Genomic DNA, 20,179 nt, shown 5'->3' with positions numbered 1-20,179 from the left:
ACAACTTCAGCTTGAGGACAAATCTACTTCTATTTCCATCTCCTCTAGTTAGAAAAGTCAACCCTGGGCAGAATAAACTGTCTGGAGATAAGAAGAATGATATACAAAAGTCTGAGGCTGAAATCATAAACAAAATCATTATCATCTATATATCTATCTATAGCCAGGGTGGCTGCAGACAGAACACCTCCAAGTTGCTCTGTTCCCCCACCATTTGACTGCCCTCCCCCCAACTCACTCCCCTCTCAACTCAATCCCTCATTATCATACACCTAAATATTTGTCACCTACCGTTGGGAAAGGCTTCGAGAAAACTGCGAAAGGCACTAGACTCCCCATTACGCCCCCAGGTGGTGACTGTGGAGTGCTCTGAGGCAGGGATGGAGAAGCCACCCATGGGAGAGTGGTAGTATTTTCGTAGGAGGGCCACCGCTGCTATCGTGTCCGTACCCTGTGGGGGAAGGAAAAAAAAAAATCTGGTGATGTATGGTATTTCCTGTTTTATTCTTGCTCTCTCCAGATGATTTTATTTAATTTTGGGTGAGATCTCTTGCAGTGCGGCAGTTAGCAAAAGCCTGTATCCAACCCTTTCATTTCCAAAAATTTACCTCATGCCAAAAAAAGAAGCCTGTTCATAGCATGCGTAAAATATAAATACATCAAATGACTGAATGGATTACTACACAGCAAGTAAAGTTAGTCCTGGAAGTCAGGGATGTTGTTTAAATATCAAAAACTTACCATATAACTGGTACTATAAACTGGGAAAAACCAATAACTCAACTTTATAAATAGAAATGGTACTTTATTCATCATCACCATCATCATCATTCGGACCTCCTTTCCCACCCTAGGGCAGGGTAAGGAGTAGCAACGTCCAGACAGCCCAAATTTGCCCAATCCAATGGGCCACGCTTCCATTCACCCATCATTCAAGCCCCCGGAATCCTGGCCCTATGTGATTTGCCAGAAACATTCACCACATTCTGTAGCTTCAAATAAAAGTACAGTATCTGACAGAGTCAATCTGGACGGTGCCACATTAAAAAGAGGTGACAAATCCCTGATTATGTGCTTCACCTTACAATATTCACCCAGCCAGCTCGATCTCTTGTCAGTTCCCTAGCCCCACCAACGTCCAAACCTCTCTTCTTCACACATTCATCCACCTTCTCTTTGGCCTACTTCGTCTCTTCCCTCCTTCAAATTCGCTCACATATACCTTATTCATCACTCTATTGTTATCCATTCTCTCCACATGATCATACCATCTAAGTACACTGTCTTTGATTCTGGTGTCCACAGACTTCCTCACTCCACACCTTTCACAAATCACATTATTTCGTATCCTATCCACTCTCTGTACTCCACATACATTCATCAGCAGTCCCATTTCCACTGCTCTCACTCCTGACTTTTCATTTTCATGCCACACTATAGTCTCATATCCATGTTAAAGTTGGCACTAACACTCCTTCATGTAAGCATCATGCAGCTGTAACACTTAAAGTCCCCAGCATCACATACTGGCTTGCCAAATTTTTTATTCTAAGCTTAGGAAAAGTGCTGCCTCCAAAAGTAACAGAAAAAAACAGCATTATTGGAAAAAAAAGAAAAATTGGGGGTGGAGAGGGAGATACTATGTTACCTAAAAAAAACAATCTTACCTTAAAGTTCACCAGATGGGCTGCACCACCAATAGCACCACTTTCTACTGAAGAAGCTCCTCTGTATCCAAAATCATGTAGCTGCAAACAGAATACAGCTGAAAATGCAGTGATGTAATTCTTCACAAGCTTACATATAAATACACTACTTCCACACACTAACTATACAGAACTACTTAATCTATTCAGCCTGCGGATGTCTTTTATACTTTATTCTTGCTACCCACTGACAGTTTACTGAGCTTGGGAGAGAGATTTCAAGCTGGAAGGGTTAGATGCAGCCTTTTTGAATTCCTTGAAACGGCGAGGTCTTTCTACAGGTGAATAAAGATTGTCCAAGATCATGTTATTACAGTGAATAAGTCTGAAACAAAACCACACATCAGAATTGTACTCTAAATTACTGAACAGTACTAAGAGAGACATTTAGTGACATCAAACAAGTAATCATCATCATCGTCATCTTGATCCATGACCTCACCTAAAAATGGGACAAGGTAGGAAGCAATGTGAAGGACTGCATGCTCATAGAGAACAAGCAGTCTCATATTTCCCTTTTCTTGTTTCTAGATCCAAACTCATACTATTCGGTAGGCACATACTGTAATATTGGTGAGAAGGTAAACACAAGAATGAAGTTTATGTTCTCTCCTTAACACACTGGATTTTACAAGCTTACCTATGTAGAGATGGTGGATGGACTTTATATCTATCTATCTATCCACAGACAGACACCCTAACCCCATAAAGGGTGACCAAAAACAAATCATCTCCATGTCACCCTGTCCCCTGCCATTCTGAAGCCCTCCTCCCAACTTACACCCCTCTCCACTCCATCCCTCAATCTCATCCTCAGTGTCCCTCTTCTCTTCATTCCCCCCCTCCCTTTATATACAGCAGTCTAAAACAGTTTCTCTGAAGATGGGCTCTGTGAAGCCTAAAATGTTAAAGAAATGATTTACAAGGCCCTTTCTTGTGTTTTCCCTCCCACCCATTTTGTGCCCATCATCATCATCATCATTATCCTGACCTTTATTCTTACCTACAGATGGAAGAATTAGGGTACAGAAACATTGAAAAAGAATGGCACAAAAGAACAGGGACTATCAAGAGCACATAAAGTGAAACGAGCAACACAATAATTCAAACACCAATTATATTAACAGTACAGTGCAGTCCAGCATATATAAAAAACACTAATACACTTACCATGAAGGGGAGAGGATCCAAGTTATCATTAGTTTCCTTTAAGTATTGATGTATGATTTGTTTCTGGATTCGAGAGTTAGTTGCAACTGTCATGGGATACCACACCTGCACGAAAATAGTCTGGAAAAAAAATAAATAAATAAATATGACATCAAAAAGTCTGCCAGTTGTCCATGTATAATTTACTGCCAGTTGTTCATGTATAATTTATCATGATCACTGTGTCTTTCTTTCACTGTGTTGTAAACTGTTCACAGTATGTAGCAATAATAACATGGACTTAATGATGAGCTCTACAAGGGCTTAAACTGATTATTAGGTTTTACAAGAACAATTTTTTTTTTTTTTTTTAATAGCGCCTTAAAAGAAAAAAAACTCTGCAACAAAATAACTAAAACTCCCAGACACGCTGAGACTGCATAAGGGTCGTTCTTTTCCATTACACTCACAATCCAGAAGAAATATCTCATTATGGAGGAGGGAAAACAAGAAAAAAAGAAAAAAAAAAAAGCTAGTCCTGGCAAACAATTTCAATTTTTTGAATCACCCCAGTCTTTATGGGCTAAGAGGAGGGATGACATCATTTGACTTCATTTGATATGGCAACAATTTTGGCCTGAGTGCAGAGGGTCCAATTAATCTAAACCAAAGAAAATCATATCAAAACCCAATGAAAGAACTGCCTCTCAAAAACATTATCTGCTACTCAATGGCACTCTTCAAATTTAAGACAGGCAAGTCTTAATTTCTGAGTGCTACTTGGTTATTTAAGAAGTGTTTAGTGTTAAGGTGCCTAGTGTCTGTTAACCCCTAGGCTGCAGCTGGCCTAAACATTTCCCAAGTCCATGCTGTGGGAAAACTGGTTAAAAAAATTGTGTTTTCATCATGTGTTTTGACTTACTTAAACCAAACCAAGTATGATAACATTTTAGTCAGACACTCCACATTGATAATTCGCAACCCACTCATCATACATACGCATGCAGTAAGCATGAAAAATTACCCAAAAACTCACAATATTTCATGCGGTTCATCCGGAATGTACGAAGCAATCTACCGATCAGCATTTCCGGAATACTATAAGCACCCAAGGGGTTAAATACATCTTAATGGTTTAGCCCAATACCTGTTTTTGTATGCTATTTTTCAAACATCTAATCTTGTAATGCCCTATTGGAGGTGTAGGGATATTTAAGGTGTGAGTGCCCTGTTGCTTATCCCTTACTGGCATCATGAGAGCAATAAACCCCACCACCCTTCAGATGTAAACCCCTGGCATTATGAGAGAAATAACCCCACCACCCCTCAGATATAAACCCTTGGCATTATGAGAGCAATAAACCTCTCCACCCCTCAATGTAAACCCTTGGCATTATGAGAGCAATAAACTCCCCCACCCCAGATGTAAACCCTTGGCATTATGAGAGCAATAAACCCCCCCACCCCAGATGTAAACCCTTATGGGCCATACACTGAATATTCGACTCTCACCTCAAAGTAGTTAGTGATCCAAGGTACCATAGGGTCGGTGTTTTCCACGGTGAAGAGAACATTTTTGGTGGGCACAACTGTTCCCTCAGGTACTGCACACACTCGTAGAGGAAGCCGACCGCCGTGTTTCTGTGGAAGACGAGGATACATCATTTTACTTTTCCTTCTTCACTTGGTCTAAAATTGCCATCTTTTCATCTTAAATGCTGGGATTTAAAGAGATCAGTAACAGTAGTGCTTGCAATGACAGGGTGATCTGAAACACACACACACACACACACACACACACACACACACACACACACACACACACACACACACACACACACACACACACACTCTGGAACCACAGGACATTAAGCTGCAGCCCATCCTCCACCTTTTGGGAAATGAAGGGGAACTGAGTGGCATTTGTGTATCTGTGTAAGTGTTCCATTCAGGGGTCTCTCTCCTGTCCTATAACAACAGACTGATACTAGAATATGAAGGTAGTAAAAAAGAAGATTGTGGTGTTGCAGTACTTTTTTTTACTACTGAGTTCCAAAATGATGAAAATTTGGACTGTCATGGTGCAAGAACTACAGCAACATCTTCAATCAGAGTACATCCTCTATACTTTCCAATCTATCCTAAGGTAATTAAAATATATCCTTAGGTGATTAAAATATGGTGATGGCACAAATAAAATTAATTTATACAGTACCTCAGCTGATTTCAGGGGTTAACACCTTCCTATCCCAGATGCACATAGCATGAGGTGTGCAGAATACTTATCAGGCATGGACTTAAGGGGAGAGGATATATCTATCTATCTATCGATCTATCTATTGCCAGATGCTATAATCCTGTATGGGGTGGCCATTTGGCTCTGAGTTATTTGTTTTACAGGGAGGGGCACTAACCCTCCACCAACCCACTTGACATGTAGGGAGCACGTATGGTTTGGTTATATGGTTACCACCCTGCATTATAAATGGTTTCTTGGCTTACAGGAAACCATTTGGCTTGTCACTCAATGTAAAGCCACCTGTAACGGAAAGAAAAGCAATAAGTAGTGACAGGAAAGATGGGAGAAATAGGAAGAGAGGAGGGCAGGCACAGAAAAAGAATGATAAAGGCTAAGGAAGAAGTAGGCAGCACTACATCAATGAGTGGATGATGGTCGCCACCAATTCTGTTACAACAATTGCTGCACATACTAAGAGAACAAAATTACTTACCAAATATATACAATAAATATTTTACTACATCTTATTGCACTTGCCTATATTACTGAACTCCTATGACTGAAGCAATCAAAGTGTATTTTACTTTGATTATTAAATGCATTAATTTGCAATTCTGCTCAGACTCATGCCCTGCCTCTTCCAGGGTGCAGGACCCAGCCCTGCTTATCAACATCATTATTGTATCATCATCACCATCAACACCACGAGTGCAATATTTATATTGTATTCATGCTGTACTTTATTTCATTTTCAAATGAAACTGATATTGCAAAGGGAGAAATACAGCCCCCAGAATGTCCTTTTATGACTGGCAAAAGCATCTGTCCATAAAGAAGAATATGAAACAATAATTCTATGACTGGCAAAAGCATCTGTCCATAAAGAAGAATATGGAACAATAATTCAACTACCAATTAATTTAATTCTAACTGTGATTCCATGCCAAGAATGCAGCAGAGTGATCACAGTAAGCTTACAGTAAGACAGTTCTGATAACACTTTGCTAAATGAAATGTCTGGTATTAGATGGAATAGACCAACAGTTGTCCTGACTATGAGACTGTGAACATTCAAAGGCTCCTGTGACTCAACTGAATCATCTGGCATTACCTTGAATAAAACACCTTGATACATTACACACAACTCTCACCACATTCCATCGATAAAAAGTCGGCCACTTTTTTCCATTTAGTTTTAACTCGCACCATATTCCACTGATAAAAAGCCTGCATTATTTCCCTCGTAGAAGTAAGACTTAAATAATTCAGTTACAATATATCAGTGAGGCCTTTAACAAAATATATACCATAATTACATAATGATAGTGGAGAAGCACTGGGCTGAGGTATTCAACAAGTGAACAAAGAAGCACACCATTATTTACATGGGGGGAGGGTGGTAGAGGGGTGGTGGGAGGAAGGAAGTAAAGGGTGGAGGTAGGAGGGAGGGGAGAGAGGGTGGAGATATAGAGGAGAGGGAGGAGGTAGGGGGAAAGGGGGTAGAGGGTGGAGGTTGAGGGGCAGGGGGAGTGTGGAGGTAGGCTGGTGGGGTGGTAGATCATGAAGGCTTGGGGATGGAGGCAAAAAGGGGATTGAGTAAGGGGTGGAGGTAGGGCAGAGGGGTACACAAAGGGTGGAGGGGGATAGAAGGTGAGGTAAAAGAGAAAGGAGGAGAGGGGAGTAGAAGGTGAGGTAAAAGAGAAAGGAGGAGAGGGGAGTAGAAGGTGAGGTTAAAGGGAAGGGAGGAAAGGGTGGAGACAAAGGTGTGAGTGAGGGGGGAATAGGATAGTCAACACCTGTTACTGTATTGATCACACAGCAATCACCAATGGCAACCTCTATGACCGGTGACCAAAACAAACTCAAATCAATTTACAATACAGTTAGCCTATGAAATGACAAACAACTTGAGTCTACTGATCGCTTAGACCACGGGCAACAACACTATAATTAGCGCACAGTATAATGGATAGGAAGAACATTTTAACTCTGAACTGTATATGGAATTCATGTTCAATACCTTCAGTGCAAGTGATGTGCTTTTCATTGTTCATTCCTGATACCTCATGATCATTTTATTTAGCTTATGAAAGGCCTGTAGTTGTGAAGAGGTTTATTAAGGCTATATCTAACCCCTCCAGTTTTAAAAGTCTCTCCTAAGCTCAATAAATTAGTCTGGTAAGCTCATTTTACCTGACCTGCCCTAAAATTACCATCCATCCTTTGTGAACTACAATATGATGCATCGTGATGAACTGCTATCGAATGGATGTAGGGTCACAGTGTTGTCTTATGTTACTGAGATACGTAAAATCATCTGATGGTGGTCTGATTCGTATCATACCATTTAAGAGGGCTCCAACAAGCTTGCATGCGTTAGCCTTGGTCACCTAATTGCGGTTCTCTATGCAGCTCAAGCTCCGGTAGCCTCCCTATTCAGTCCCTTCTCCCTCAGGTCACACTCTATGATTTCATCCCAAGTCTTTTTTTTGGCCTGCCTTTTGCAACGCTACCCATGATATTCACACTTCTCACCTTCTGCACCCAACTGTCGTCTTCCCTCCTCTCAACATAACTAAAGCATCACAATCTACCCTTCCTAATCACAACAACAATACAATCAAGTCCCATCCTTCCCCTCAATTCATCGAACTGATTAAACTGAATGCTGTATTACTAGATTAAAAGTGCTAATGACAACAAGGCATTAGAGATTATTAAATTACAGAGTACCAGTATTTCTATCAATGGAATGAAATAATCTTGTGTTTTCCTTAATAAAATTTCTTAGTGTATCTGTCACAATGATATGGTTACTTTAGAAATATTTTAAGCCCCTGACTGCTAGGATTTATATCAGCTGAACAAAATAATCTGGCGTTGGCTGGAATAAAAATAAAAGTGAACAACACAACGAAAAGGGATGAGGTGGTCAGGAGGAGGAGGAACAGCAGGGGGGAGGAGAGAGGAGAAGAGAGGAACAGCAGTAGAGGAGGAGGAAAGGAGAGGGTAACAATACAAAGAATCACTGTCCAGAATGATTAATGTCTGCTTTTAGTGGATTAAAATTACACGGTTCAATTTCCTTAATGAAAAAGACAACTGGTGAGCCACAACTAAATTGAACCCACTGAGCCTGCCACAGCAAGTCTGAGAGATTATCCTAACTGCCCTTTGCATCAACTATTTACTATATCAGTGTGTTATAGGTCTTCATGATATACAGTATATTACTGACAATACTTTTTCTGTGTCTGCCCTCCTCTCTTTCTGTTTCTCACCATCATCCACTCACTTGACGTTGTGGTGCCTACTTCCTCCTTCACCTTTATCATTCTTTTTCTGTGTCTGCCCTCCTCTCTTCCTACTTCTCACCATCATCCACTCACTTGATGTAGTGCTGCCTACTTCTTCCTTCATCTTAATCATTCTTTTTCTGTGTCTGCCCTCCTCTCTTCCTACTTCTCACCATCATCCACTCACTTGATGTGGTGCTGCCTATTTCTTCCTTCACTTTTATCATTCTTTTTCTGTGTCTACCCTCCTCTCTTCCTACTTCTCACCATCATCCACTCACTTGATGTGGTGCTGCCTACTTCTTCCTTCACTTTTATCATTCTTTTTCTGTGTCTACCCTACTCTCTTCCTAATTCTCCCATCCTTCCAGTCACTTTTTATTACATTTCGTTCCATTTCAGGTTTTCAGGTAGCTTTACATTGAGTGACATGGCTAATGGTTTCCTGTAAGCCAACAAACCATTTACAATGCTGGATGGTAACCATTTAACCAACCCATACTTATTCCCTTAGTGTCAACGAATGAGTTGGCGGAGGGTTAGTGCCCCTCCCTGTAGAACAACTAACTCAAAGACAAATGGCCACCCCTTATATGATTATGGTGTCCAGCGATAGATATATAAATAGGGGAATATTTTACCAATCTACTTTTTACCTGTCATACACGGCAATCATTTATTCAGCACTATCTTTACTATATTCTTTCTACTCTAACTTGGGCCAGATTTTTTTTTTTCCTTTCACAGCTTATTTCACATAGTCCTGAGACAGAAACAGACAATGCTACTGTTTTACATCATTCCATAGCACTTCTCTGTGACTAACATCATAATCTAGTGTCACTCTATTCCTACAACTCAGCATTCAAGATGGAGGGATGGAAATTTTTGGCCACGTTAGAGTAAAAAGAGTATTATTTATCCTAACTTAAAAGAGAGGTGTTGAGCTGAAAGGGTTATTGGCACTTATCTATCATCCCAACCTTCGTTCCCACTTTATATATCTATCTATCTATAGCCAGACGCCATGATCCCATAAGGGGTGGCCGTTTGTCAACAGGTTAGTTGTTTTACGGGGAGGGGCACTAACCCTCCACCAATACTTGTTGACAATTTAACACACAAAATACCGTAGTCACACACCAACGAGGAGAACTGCTGAAGGTAAGTATATGAAAGTAAAAAATGTCCAATAAATAATTTTGCCCAAGTCTAACACTGGGAAAAAAAAGTTCAGTTGTAAATCCTAATTAATATTCTGGAGATATCAAACTTGTGGCATTAACTGACACTGTATATACTAACAGATGGTTAATCTTGCCAGGCGGAGTCAGTATTCCAAGGGCTTAAATGATGTGTGAATGACTAAGTGGTGCATTTCACTAAGTATGTTTGTTTCTTGGTCCCATTTCATACCATCTTCAAGTGGGAGAAGTATGACAACAAGTTAACGGTTTCATAATTACTAGACCATGGTCAGTATTCCAGGGATTTGAATGATGTGTGAATGATTGTGTGGTCTTTTTCACATGGCATGCTTGACTGCTGAGCTTATTTCACTCCGTCTTAAACTGGGAAAAAGTTATGATGTGTATTTGGTATTGTATTTTATTAAGCACAGGGAAGAGGTTTGAACTAGGATAGATACAGTCTGCATAAACCCACAAGGTACCTGAGAGGGGGGCCTTCATCTATTTTACATGGTGTTCATTAATGTCTCTCAACTCCCTCCCTAATCCCCATAAGAGGGAAGGTAGTCTGTGAGAGAGGGGCAACTCCAGCCTGCAGTCCACCAAGGTCACACCCAGATGAGTCAAGGGTTAAAACAACAACTACCACTACTACTACTACTACTTACTCACTTGCTACCAAATGGGGTCTTCTAGCCTGAACCAAACTGTCTAACTGCAGTCTCAATAAACTACCAAAAGGACATCCTTGTAATGAAGACTAATGAGCTTGTCTAACTTAAATGATTGTAAAGTCAACTTAAAAGTGTTATAAAATGCACTATACTGTCACTCTTATTGTGCTTTCTTATATGTCATTCAAGCTCCCCTAAATTTTACTCATTTGAGGGAGACATTATGAACTGAAGATTAGACACATCCTATAAAAAAAATAATAATAATAATAATAACAAAAAACTCTCTTTTTCTCTCATCTATCTATCTTACATGAACTTACTTTCTCTCTCTCTCTCTCTCACTCTCCACCTTACATGAACTTGAAATTCTGCTCAACACACAATTATGATAAAAAGTGAGACACTGTACCTCCCCTGCTTAACCCACAGAAAAAACCAGCAAGTAAAAGCAGTCACACCAACTACCTCTCTGACATGCATCACACTTAGTCATGCAAGTGTGACATGCAAGGTAGTCCTAGGAATTGTTGTGAAGCCTGAGATTATACAACATACACATACATAGCATTTTTTTGCGTGTAACCCCTTTAATTTCGCCATTTTTTATAAACTGACACATTGCATAACATACTTTCTCTGTTCTAAGTAAAAACACATTACTGTATACCTATAATTATATTTAAGCATAAACTTTTAGCATGTATTTAATATCTGTCTCTCCACGATGCATGCAAGGGGCATCGATTATTTGAAATGCTTGGGAATCAGGTGGGTTCTCCAAACTGTTGACTCAGAAAAACTAAGAATAAACATAATGAGCAAAAAATAACCATCACCATCTTCATTCTGAACCTTATCACTAATTACAGATGAGGTGAAGTAGGATCCAGAAGAAGAAGAAGAAAAAACTCATTAGGCAAGGGCTGGTACCTGTTGGGCACACCAATCATAATGCCGCTATAAACTTGTGCCTTATATCTGTTGGTGGCACATTGGTGGTGGAGTTACATGGCACAGATGAGTGTTTTTCTGTGACTCCCAGGTTGTGGCAAATCTAACTATAAAACTGAGATTTCTTTTTCCCCAACAGTTTCCAGGTACGGTGGGGAAGTAATCTGCTGGCTTTGGCACCTGGTTTGGATTCCAGTCCACAGGAAACATAGGCTGTATCATGGCCAGCCTCACAATAGGGATTAGATGAGAGGAAGAGTGGCATCATCTGATTGACTGATTTTTTTTGTGACTTTAATCCCTCAATCAAGAACCAAAAAAGCATACACCCCATAAAGTTACTTAACACAAACTATTATTTTGTCTTCACATAGCATATACAACAGACCCTCATTTTATGTTAAACCAATAAATGATGACTAAAAAGTTAGGGCCTTCTTTTCAACATACAATCATATTTCTGCTTATATAATCATTACGATCCCATACGAAGCCTAGCTGGTTGATGTACAATTGCTATTTATGCTTATATGATCACCAACACAGAAGCTGAGTCATTTGTCTGTTCCAAGATGGCCTTTGAACTCAGTCACCACTGGGAGTGTTAGTGTCAATAATGGAACAAAAATGTAGTGTTGGAATTCAAACTGCAGGTGATGTGCAATGAAGTCAAAGAACTACCAGTTGAGATGTGTTGGAAACTAATCTTTAGACTTATTTTGGATGGTAAGCAGCAAGTGAAGTGCAGTGTAGTGAAATAACTACCAGTTCAGGTGAGTTGGAAACTTCTTGTTAGACTTAGCTAAGTGGGTGACCCCTGACCAAAAACATTCCCACTGAACCCATGATATAATTGATGATATATGGTACTTAAAAAAAAAAAAAAAAAATCATTATAAAGCGAGAGAGTGCTGTACGTTAAGTGAAGCTAAGTACTGACTCCCCCACCCCCCCATCAGATGGTGCCAGTATTCTGTGGGCTTGAATGGTGACTGAATGGGAGTGAAGCTCATTCAACTGGGCAACCTTTGGTTGGCACCAGTATCTCATTCTATCAAGTTCTTTTTGGCTCTCTACACCCTACCTCACCCCACCTTAGGATGGGAAAGGATGATGATGATGATGGTGACAAAGATGACTGCCTAAGCTGTACAGGAAAAGAGTGAGTGCATTCCAAGGCAGGGAGAAACATGTCAGGCATTTGGTTGGGATCCAGACATGCAAGCTAGTGTGCTATCATCTTTGTTTACAAGCTGCCTGCATGACATCATCATCACCATAAACTTATTTTTTCCCAACTAAGGACGGGGTGAGGTACGATCCATAAACAAGGAAAGCTAAAGTATGATTTGGGAGAACTATCAACAACGTATTCACAGAAATGGGTAACACAATCTATCACACATCATTCCAGCCTTTGATACCCTGGCTCCACCTCACAAACCTTACCAACTACAGTCCATCCACTTAACATGCGAGTTTGTACGACTTGAAATGCCTAGACTGTGAAAGGGGGGTGAAAAATTAAATACAGTAATCGGTAGTGAGCAAGTTGGTTTTGAAAATGCGAAATAGGGGTGGCAAAGTGAGTCGCATCTGGTGTCGCACTGCAGAACACGACCTGCCCTTGTAGAGTGCAACCTGTATCACCGTTATAAGCCATGGCCATGGATGGTGATCTACCGATCCGAAACGAGCAAAATCCTGGCAGCCTTTGACGAGTCAAAAGATCAAGTGACAATGAACGAAAACTGTAAAGTGACAGTTCAGGAGGTTCTGGATGCCACAGAAAACAGCCTCCGTTACAACCGAGACAGGCATGCTGAGAAAGTGAAACGAAGGCATCAAACTGTGATCACCACCTTCTTTACTCCACCACAACAAGAATATCCAGTGCCCTCAACATCAGCCAAGGATGGCAACAATGGAGCATCCATTATGTCTGCCTTGGACTTTGAGGGGTTCATGACTGAAGTGGAGCGTGTTGGTGGTGGTGGTGTTGTGATGGAGTTGGACGGTGTGGAGGGTGCTGGGGCCAGGGCAACGTAACTGCCTCGGAACCCCCTCTATTCAAGTCAACTAAGCCTTTCCTGTATAGATTTTAATGTAACAGGCTATTGTGTGGGTTATACTTACTTTGTCTGTCTATCTATCTATCTATTGCCAGACGCCTCAATCCCGTTTGGGGTGGCCACAAACAAATCGCCTCCAAGTCGCCCTGTCCCCCGCCATTTCACTGCCCTGCTCCCAACTCACACCCCCCTCTCTCATATACCTCTCCACCCCATCCCTCCATCTCATCCTTGGCCTCCCCCTCCCTCTTCCCCCCTCCACCTCACTCACATACACTCTCTTCGTCAGTCTTTCACCCTCCATCCTCTCCACATGGCCAAACCACCTCAGTGTGTTCCTCATAACGCTTCCTATCACATCCACATCCACACCACAACGCTCCTTTATATCCTCATTCATCAGCCTGTCTCTCCACGTGACTCCACAGGCTCCTCTTAAATAACTCATTTCCACTGCTCTCACTCTTGACTTGTCTCCTTCCAACAATGTCCAAGCTTCACTTCCGTACGTTAGAGTTGGTATCACAATACTGTCATGTAGTAACTTTTTCACTTCCATGCTCACTTCCCTGTTTCTTATCACTGCTTTCAAGGAACCAGCAACCTTTCTTCCCTGCTGTACCCTTTCAAGCACTTCACCCTCCAAACCTCCATCCTTACTCATCACACTACCCAAATACTTAAACGTACTCACATTTTCCAATTCCTCACCATCTAACCTCGCTGTACATTCACTAACTTCACCTCTCTCAAAGACCATCACTTTACTCTTCCCTACATTCACCTTTAGGTTCTGTTTCTTACACACTCTCTCAAACTCATCCACCAAGCCTTGCAGCTCCCCTTCGTCTTCACTCAACAACACAGTATCATCTGCAAACAATAGTACGGGGAGTTTCCGAACACTATCCTCTCTCACCAGGGCCACTCCAACATCCACTACCCTACCTTGTACCTCTTTTATTACCCCATCCATGTACTGATTGAACAACCATGGAAACATGACACATCCCTGTTTCAAATCAACTTTCAAAGAGAAAAATTCACTTTGTTCACCATCCACACGCACTGCAGCCTTCGCACCATCGTACATAATCTTCACAGCATTCAACAACTTCCCATCTACTCCATATATTCTTAACACTTTCCACAATCCTTGTCTATCCACCCTGTCATATGCTTTCTCCAAATCCATGAAAGCCGCATACAACTTCTTTCCCTTCTCTAGAAACTTTTCCACTAAAGATTTAAGAATGAATATCTGATCTACACAACCTCTTCCCTTCCTAAAGCCTCCCTGTTCTTCCCCAACTAATTTCTCTGTTCTTTCTCTAACTCTGTCTATAAGTATCCTACCATACACTTTTCCTATTATACTAAGAAGACAAATGCCCCTATGATTACCACACACTTCTTTTTCCCTTTTTCCTTTGTACAAGAGAATAATTATACCTGACTTCCAATCCTCCGGGACTCTACCTTCCTCCCAGGCCAATCTGCACATCTTCCACATCCATTCTACTACTATCTCTCCCCCATGCTTCAGCATTTCACCACACACTCCATCAATTCCTGGGGCTTTCCCCAATTTAACTTTCTTCATTGCTTCCACAACTTCTATCCTACTGATTTCTTCCTGTCTTCTCACCTCCCTCCTTCTCCCAGCCATTCCCCAGCCACTTATACTCGCATTACTTCCATCCTCTACGTTCAACAACTCCTTAAAGTGTTCTCTCCATCTGCTCACTTTTTCTCCCTTCTCCACTAGTAATCTACCATTTTTATCTTTCACTCCCCTGCTAACTTCACTTCCACCCTGTCTTACTCTTTTCACTTCTCTCCAGAACATTTTCTTACAGTCCCTCCACTTTACACTCAAATTCCTTCCAAATTCCTCATCCACTCTCTTCTTACTCTCTCTTACTAATCTTTTCACCTCTCTCTTCCTTTCCACATATAACTCTCTCTTCTGCCTCTCAACTTCTTCCACGCCCCTATTTCTCACCCATTCATTGTATGCTTTCTTCTTTTGTGCCACAGCCTGTTTCACCTCTTCAGTCCACCACGCTGTTCCTTGCACCCCCCTCCGCTTCTCTTCCTTCCACACACCACATCACATGCTGCACATATTTCTTCTGTAAATATCTTACACACACCTTCCACGTCTCCCATCTGCTCCAATTCATATTTGCCCAATCGTTCCTCCACTTCTCTCTTATACTCTGCGTTTTTCTCATCCTCTTGTAACCTTTCCACTCTCCTTGAAACTACTCCTTCCTCTCGTCTTTCCCTTCTTCTATTCCTCCATCTCACTTGCATCCTAATTCTGGCCACGACCAAGTAGTGGTCAGAAAGTCCACTCCCCCAACCTCTATACACTCTTGCATCCTTTACACATCTTCGCATCCTTTCATCCACACACACATAATCAATCATTGCCTTCCTTTCATTCAGTTCACCACCCACCCTTCTCATCACTCGCCATGTATACCTGTGGATCATTTTATGCCTGAAGAGGGTATTGGCTATCACCAACCTCCTCCCAGCACAAATGTCCACTAACGCACTCCCATTCTCATCTATCTCGGCAGGCACACCCCACTCACCAACTATTCCATCCACCTTCACATTACCAACTTTACCATTCATATCACCAATCAGAAACACTCTCTCATTCCTTCCAAACTTTTCCATGCACACTTCCACATTTGTCCAGAACTCTTCTCTCACTCTTCTAGCACGATCTTGCGTTGGCGCATACACACACGCAATCGCCCACATTTGTATTCCAACTTTCAACTTTACCCACACAATCCTTGACCCAACTGATCCATACTCTCTTATGCTCTTCTTCCATCTTTTACTCAAAACTATACACACTCCTTCCTTTGCCCTCTCATTCTCATCTACTCCTGCACATATACCCCATCCATACTCCCATTCTCTCACACTTTCTCCTCACCATCTTGTTTCAGTTATTCCACATACATCCACTTTCGCACCCTCAAGCACCTGGACAATCTCTCTCTCTTTCACCTCATCATTTGCTCCTCTTACATTCCATGTACTCATTACCAAGTCCTTTGTCCGGTCCTGGGTCGTCATCGTTTGGTCAGTCCTTGTCCGAGGCTTCTTGTTTGTTTTTTTAGTTAGTTGTTTTCCGGGGAGGGGCACTAACCCTCCGCCAACCCTTTTAGTCGCCTTTTACGACAAGCAGGGATACTGGGGGAGTATTCTTGAAAACCCCCCTACCCCCAGGGGGTAGGGGGGTTTAATGTCCCATAATACATAGACAAAATGAGAAACTTGGCGCCAAAGGGATGACTTTTGAGGAGGCCACCCATAAGGTACGTTATTTGTAAAGCACAAAATTTCTAGAGAGTGAGTTTTTTTACCACCCAAATCCTCGTGTCTTAAGCTAATGGAATGTACATATTTGGTACTGTAGTAAATATTTTTCTTTATAAATGTACTTCACTCTGCATGTGACAATGGTGGGGAGGGAAATAAAGGAAAGAGCTTTTGTTTTTTTATATCCAGCAACATCAAGAATGTGGTGAGGTAGGGTCCAGAGAGCAAGAGAAAACCTGACGGAAGGAGAATTCCACATCAACAGTCTGCCCTATTATGGAGAATACATTCTCAATTACTGTACTTTATTTCTAAAAGGAGTCTGTTAACTCTTCAATAAATACTTACTTCAAGAATGTAGTTCCACCCTTCTTCATTAAACACACTGTCATTGTTGAAGTGAGCTGAGTACAGTTCTTTGGCCTCCTGAATCATCTCTTTGGTGACAACGGGTCCTTGTAGCCATCGTTTCAAGATGTACTGCAGGCCGAAGAATACAGTGTAGGGAAACCTGTCAACATCATTAGCCATAAGTATACTACATTATATTCTACTTGGTAATAAACAGGTTCCTTTGTATGAAGGAAACAAAATTACAACAAATCAATCCTCATACCTAAGAAAGTTTGGATTTAGCCAGAGTAAAAGGAATAAGTAGCCTACCGGGTAATTTTCCTAGGATTAATTACTATATACTGTATTTCTGAAGGGTCAAAAAGAAATTTAACAAGTCCAAATGTTCTTTTCCCCACCTCATATACCAAAATGCCTAACACAAATCCAGGCAGCCCAGAAGTACCCAAATCAACTCCAAACAGCTAAAGCCAGCCCAGATTAACCTATATCAACCCCAAATGGCAACAGCCCATATCCCCAACTGCCCATAAACAGCCCAACCCAACCCCCGCCAGTCCTGACCAATCCAAATCAACCCCAAACAGCCGAACCCTACCCCCATCAGCCCCGTACCCTCCTGCAACCCCAACCCCCTCAGCCACCACCCCATGACACGCAGCATGAGGCCCCATACCTGCCCCAGCAATGTCAACAGCTATAGGAAGCAGACTCTTACGTTGTTTCCATCCATCAACAACCACTGTAATGCTGGTGTGTACTTCTTAGTTTTGACCTCAAACTGAATCATCTGGTGATCTAAAACGCCGATCAGTGAAAAATGTAAACTCATCTTGAATTTAACATAAGTGACACCTCTCATTAACTTCAAATACGGCAGGGAATTGTAACATACTCTTGGCTATATATGTTTACTGCAACTTGGCCTAAAACTGCCATCTCTCAATCTTGTTTGCTGAGCTGTAACAAGAAATCAACACTAGAATAGGGTACTCATCATGAAGAAATTATACAGAACTAATGCAGAACCACAATACTGCTTTATTCTGCCAATGATTGACAGAAAATAAGTTACATAAAGGCAGAGGAGCTGCTCAGTTATACCAGTGCCACTACATGACGGCACCCTTGTCCTGCAAATAATCTCTCTGTCTATCTATTGCCAGATGCCTTAATCCCATACGGGGTGGCCACAAACAAATCGCCTCCATGCCGCCCTGTCCCCCGCCATTTCACTGCCCTGCTCCCAGCTCACACCCCCCTCTCCTGTACAATACTCCATGAACAAAAATAAAATGGTATGAATGAAGTGCTAGGGAGTTTCCTTCAAGAACAAGACTAGACCTCTGATGAGAAATAAATATCAAACAACACATACAGTACTCAAGTCTTACCTGCCTCCCCTTGATTCAAAGTACGAGTAAACAGAAGTGGTGCCTGGGGGATACTGACGGTGGTGAGAAACCTGTAAAAACACGACAACTTTTGTAACCCATTGAACGTGGGAATACCGGTATCTCTCTACTTTAATCTCCCCATCTCCTGACAGCCTTATTCACCCCAGGACACTCTTCACGCTGGAGGAGTTAGATGTGGCATTCGTAAATCAGTTCAGTACAAGAGACCTTACCTAAGTTGCATAAAATCTCTTAGCTGTACCAAGAGTAAAATTAAAATTGTCAAGTTTCAAGAGGTTAGATGATTCAAAAGCAAGAATGACATTAACTTTAACCCTTCACTTATTGTTATTCGGGAAGTTAGCTGATTCAGATGTAAGTCTGACATTAACTCTTCACTGACCACGATTCAAGAGGTTAGCTGATTCAAACGCAGGAATGACATTTACTTTAACCTTTCACTGACCACGATTCAAGAGGTTAACTGATTCAAACGCAGGAATGACATTTACTTTAACCCTTCACTGACCACGATTCAAGAGGTTAACTGATTCAAACGCAGGAATGACATTTACTTTAACCCTTCACTGACCACGATTCAAGAGGATACCTGATTCAAACGCAAGAATGACATTTACTTTAGCCTTTCACTGACCACGATTCACGAAGTCTCCTGATTCAAACACAAGAATGACACTTACTTTAACCTTTTATGCCAATGACATTTATTTTACGCAGTGCACACTCTCAATCCAAAAGTCCAATTTCCAAAAACCTCCCAATTTCCACATTTTAAAATTTATTTATTTATTTTTGCCCATGCAAAATAAGATGCTAAGACCATCTGTCCTCATACAATCAGTGTATATTTTGATGATTTATGTGTGTGTGTGTGTGGATAGATATGAAAACATAAAATATAAATAAATAATGCATAGTCTATCTATCTATCTATGCCAGACGCCTCAATCCCGTTTGGGGTGGCCACAAACAAAACGCCTCCAAGTCACCCTGTCCCCCGCCATCTCACTGCATAGTACTGTAGTCATTTTATTTACTGTTAATGGTAGCTTCTGAAGGCTATTTATTACAGAATTATCTTTTATCATTATGGATCTACAGTCCAAAGATTTCCATATTGTTTCTGTACCCATGGATTTCAGATTTGAGAGCCTGTAGCTTTAGTATTATTTCTGCTAAACTTCAGACAATTTTTTTAGCTTACAGACAGACCCCTGGTAGTAACTGCCTATCTCATTTTGCCCTTTTTGGAGGATAAAGCCTGATGAAGGGTTACTGTAGTGCAGCATATTCAAGGAGGAGAGCAACCTACACTCCAAATAGAGGTTAATAAAGACCCTCTAACCATTCTAGCTTGAAAAGTCTCTCCTAGGCAAAGTAAAAGAATTGGGCAATAGCAAAAATAAAAGTACAATTCCTCCAATTTCACCTGATAAGACCTACTGCAAGCCCATAATCTTTTGTCCTATGGAGTAACAGGCTGATATCCAAACCACTGCTTACTGCATTAACATAAATTCCCAAACCAATCTATTTTTCACTGTTCTGTATACATCCTACCAAAAATTCATACATCTTCGGCCACTCTACAAATACATTATTATGCTTAGCTTTAAGTGTGTAGCTATTATGGCACTTCACTGACTGCAACACTGACTACCGGCCTATTTCTGAGGAAAACCATGCCTTTGCTGACAGGTATAAAATTATATGCTACACAGACTCAATGACAGACGCTGAAAATCCTCTCAAAATTAATAAATACAGCCACTTTTA

At 41.2% G+C, this 20,179-nt stretch overlaps 1 protein-coding gene across 1 annotated transcript in view; it reads right to left on the bottom strand.

Annotated features, from left to right (window-relative positions):
* The window catches only part of LOC145417177 (nicotinamide phosphoribosyltransferase-like), a 33,044-nt gene that overhangs the window by 12,650 nt on the left and 215 nt on the right, over positions 1 to 20,179 (bottom strand). The window contains exons 2-7 of the mRNA XM_080285955.1: positions 18,380 to 18,450; positions 16,980 to 17,142; positions 4,368 to 4,496; positions 2,877 to 2,996; positions 1,668 to 1,748; positions 292 to 451 (exon numbers count right to left, since the gene is read on the bottom strand). Of these exons, the coding sequence (XP_080142081.1) occupies positions 292 to 451; positions 1,668 to 1,748; positions 2,877 to 2,996; positions 4,368 to 4,496; positions 16,980 to 17,142; positions 18,380 to 18,450 (724 nt within the window). The remainder of the gene's footprint in view (positions 1 to 291; positions 452 to 1,667; positions 1,749 to 2,876; positions 2,997 to 4,367; positions 4,497 to 16,979; positions 17,143 to 18,379; positions 18,451 to 20,179) is intronic.

The sequence above is a fragment of the Coenobita brevimanus genome, chromosome 109 (assembly GCF_032717465.1).
Source record: "Coenobita brevimanus isolate Jiangsu-jjx chromosome 109, ASM3271746v2, whole genome shotgun sequence".
In the NCBI taxonomy this organism is placed as follows: Eukaryota; Metazoa; Arthropoda; class Malacostraca; order Decapoda; family Coenobitidae; genus Coenobita; species Coenobita brevimanus.
Note: the sequence above shows the minus strand (reverse complement) of the source record. Positions and strands in the feature narration are given on the sequence as shown.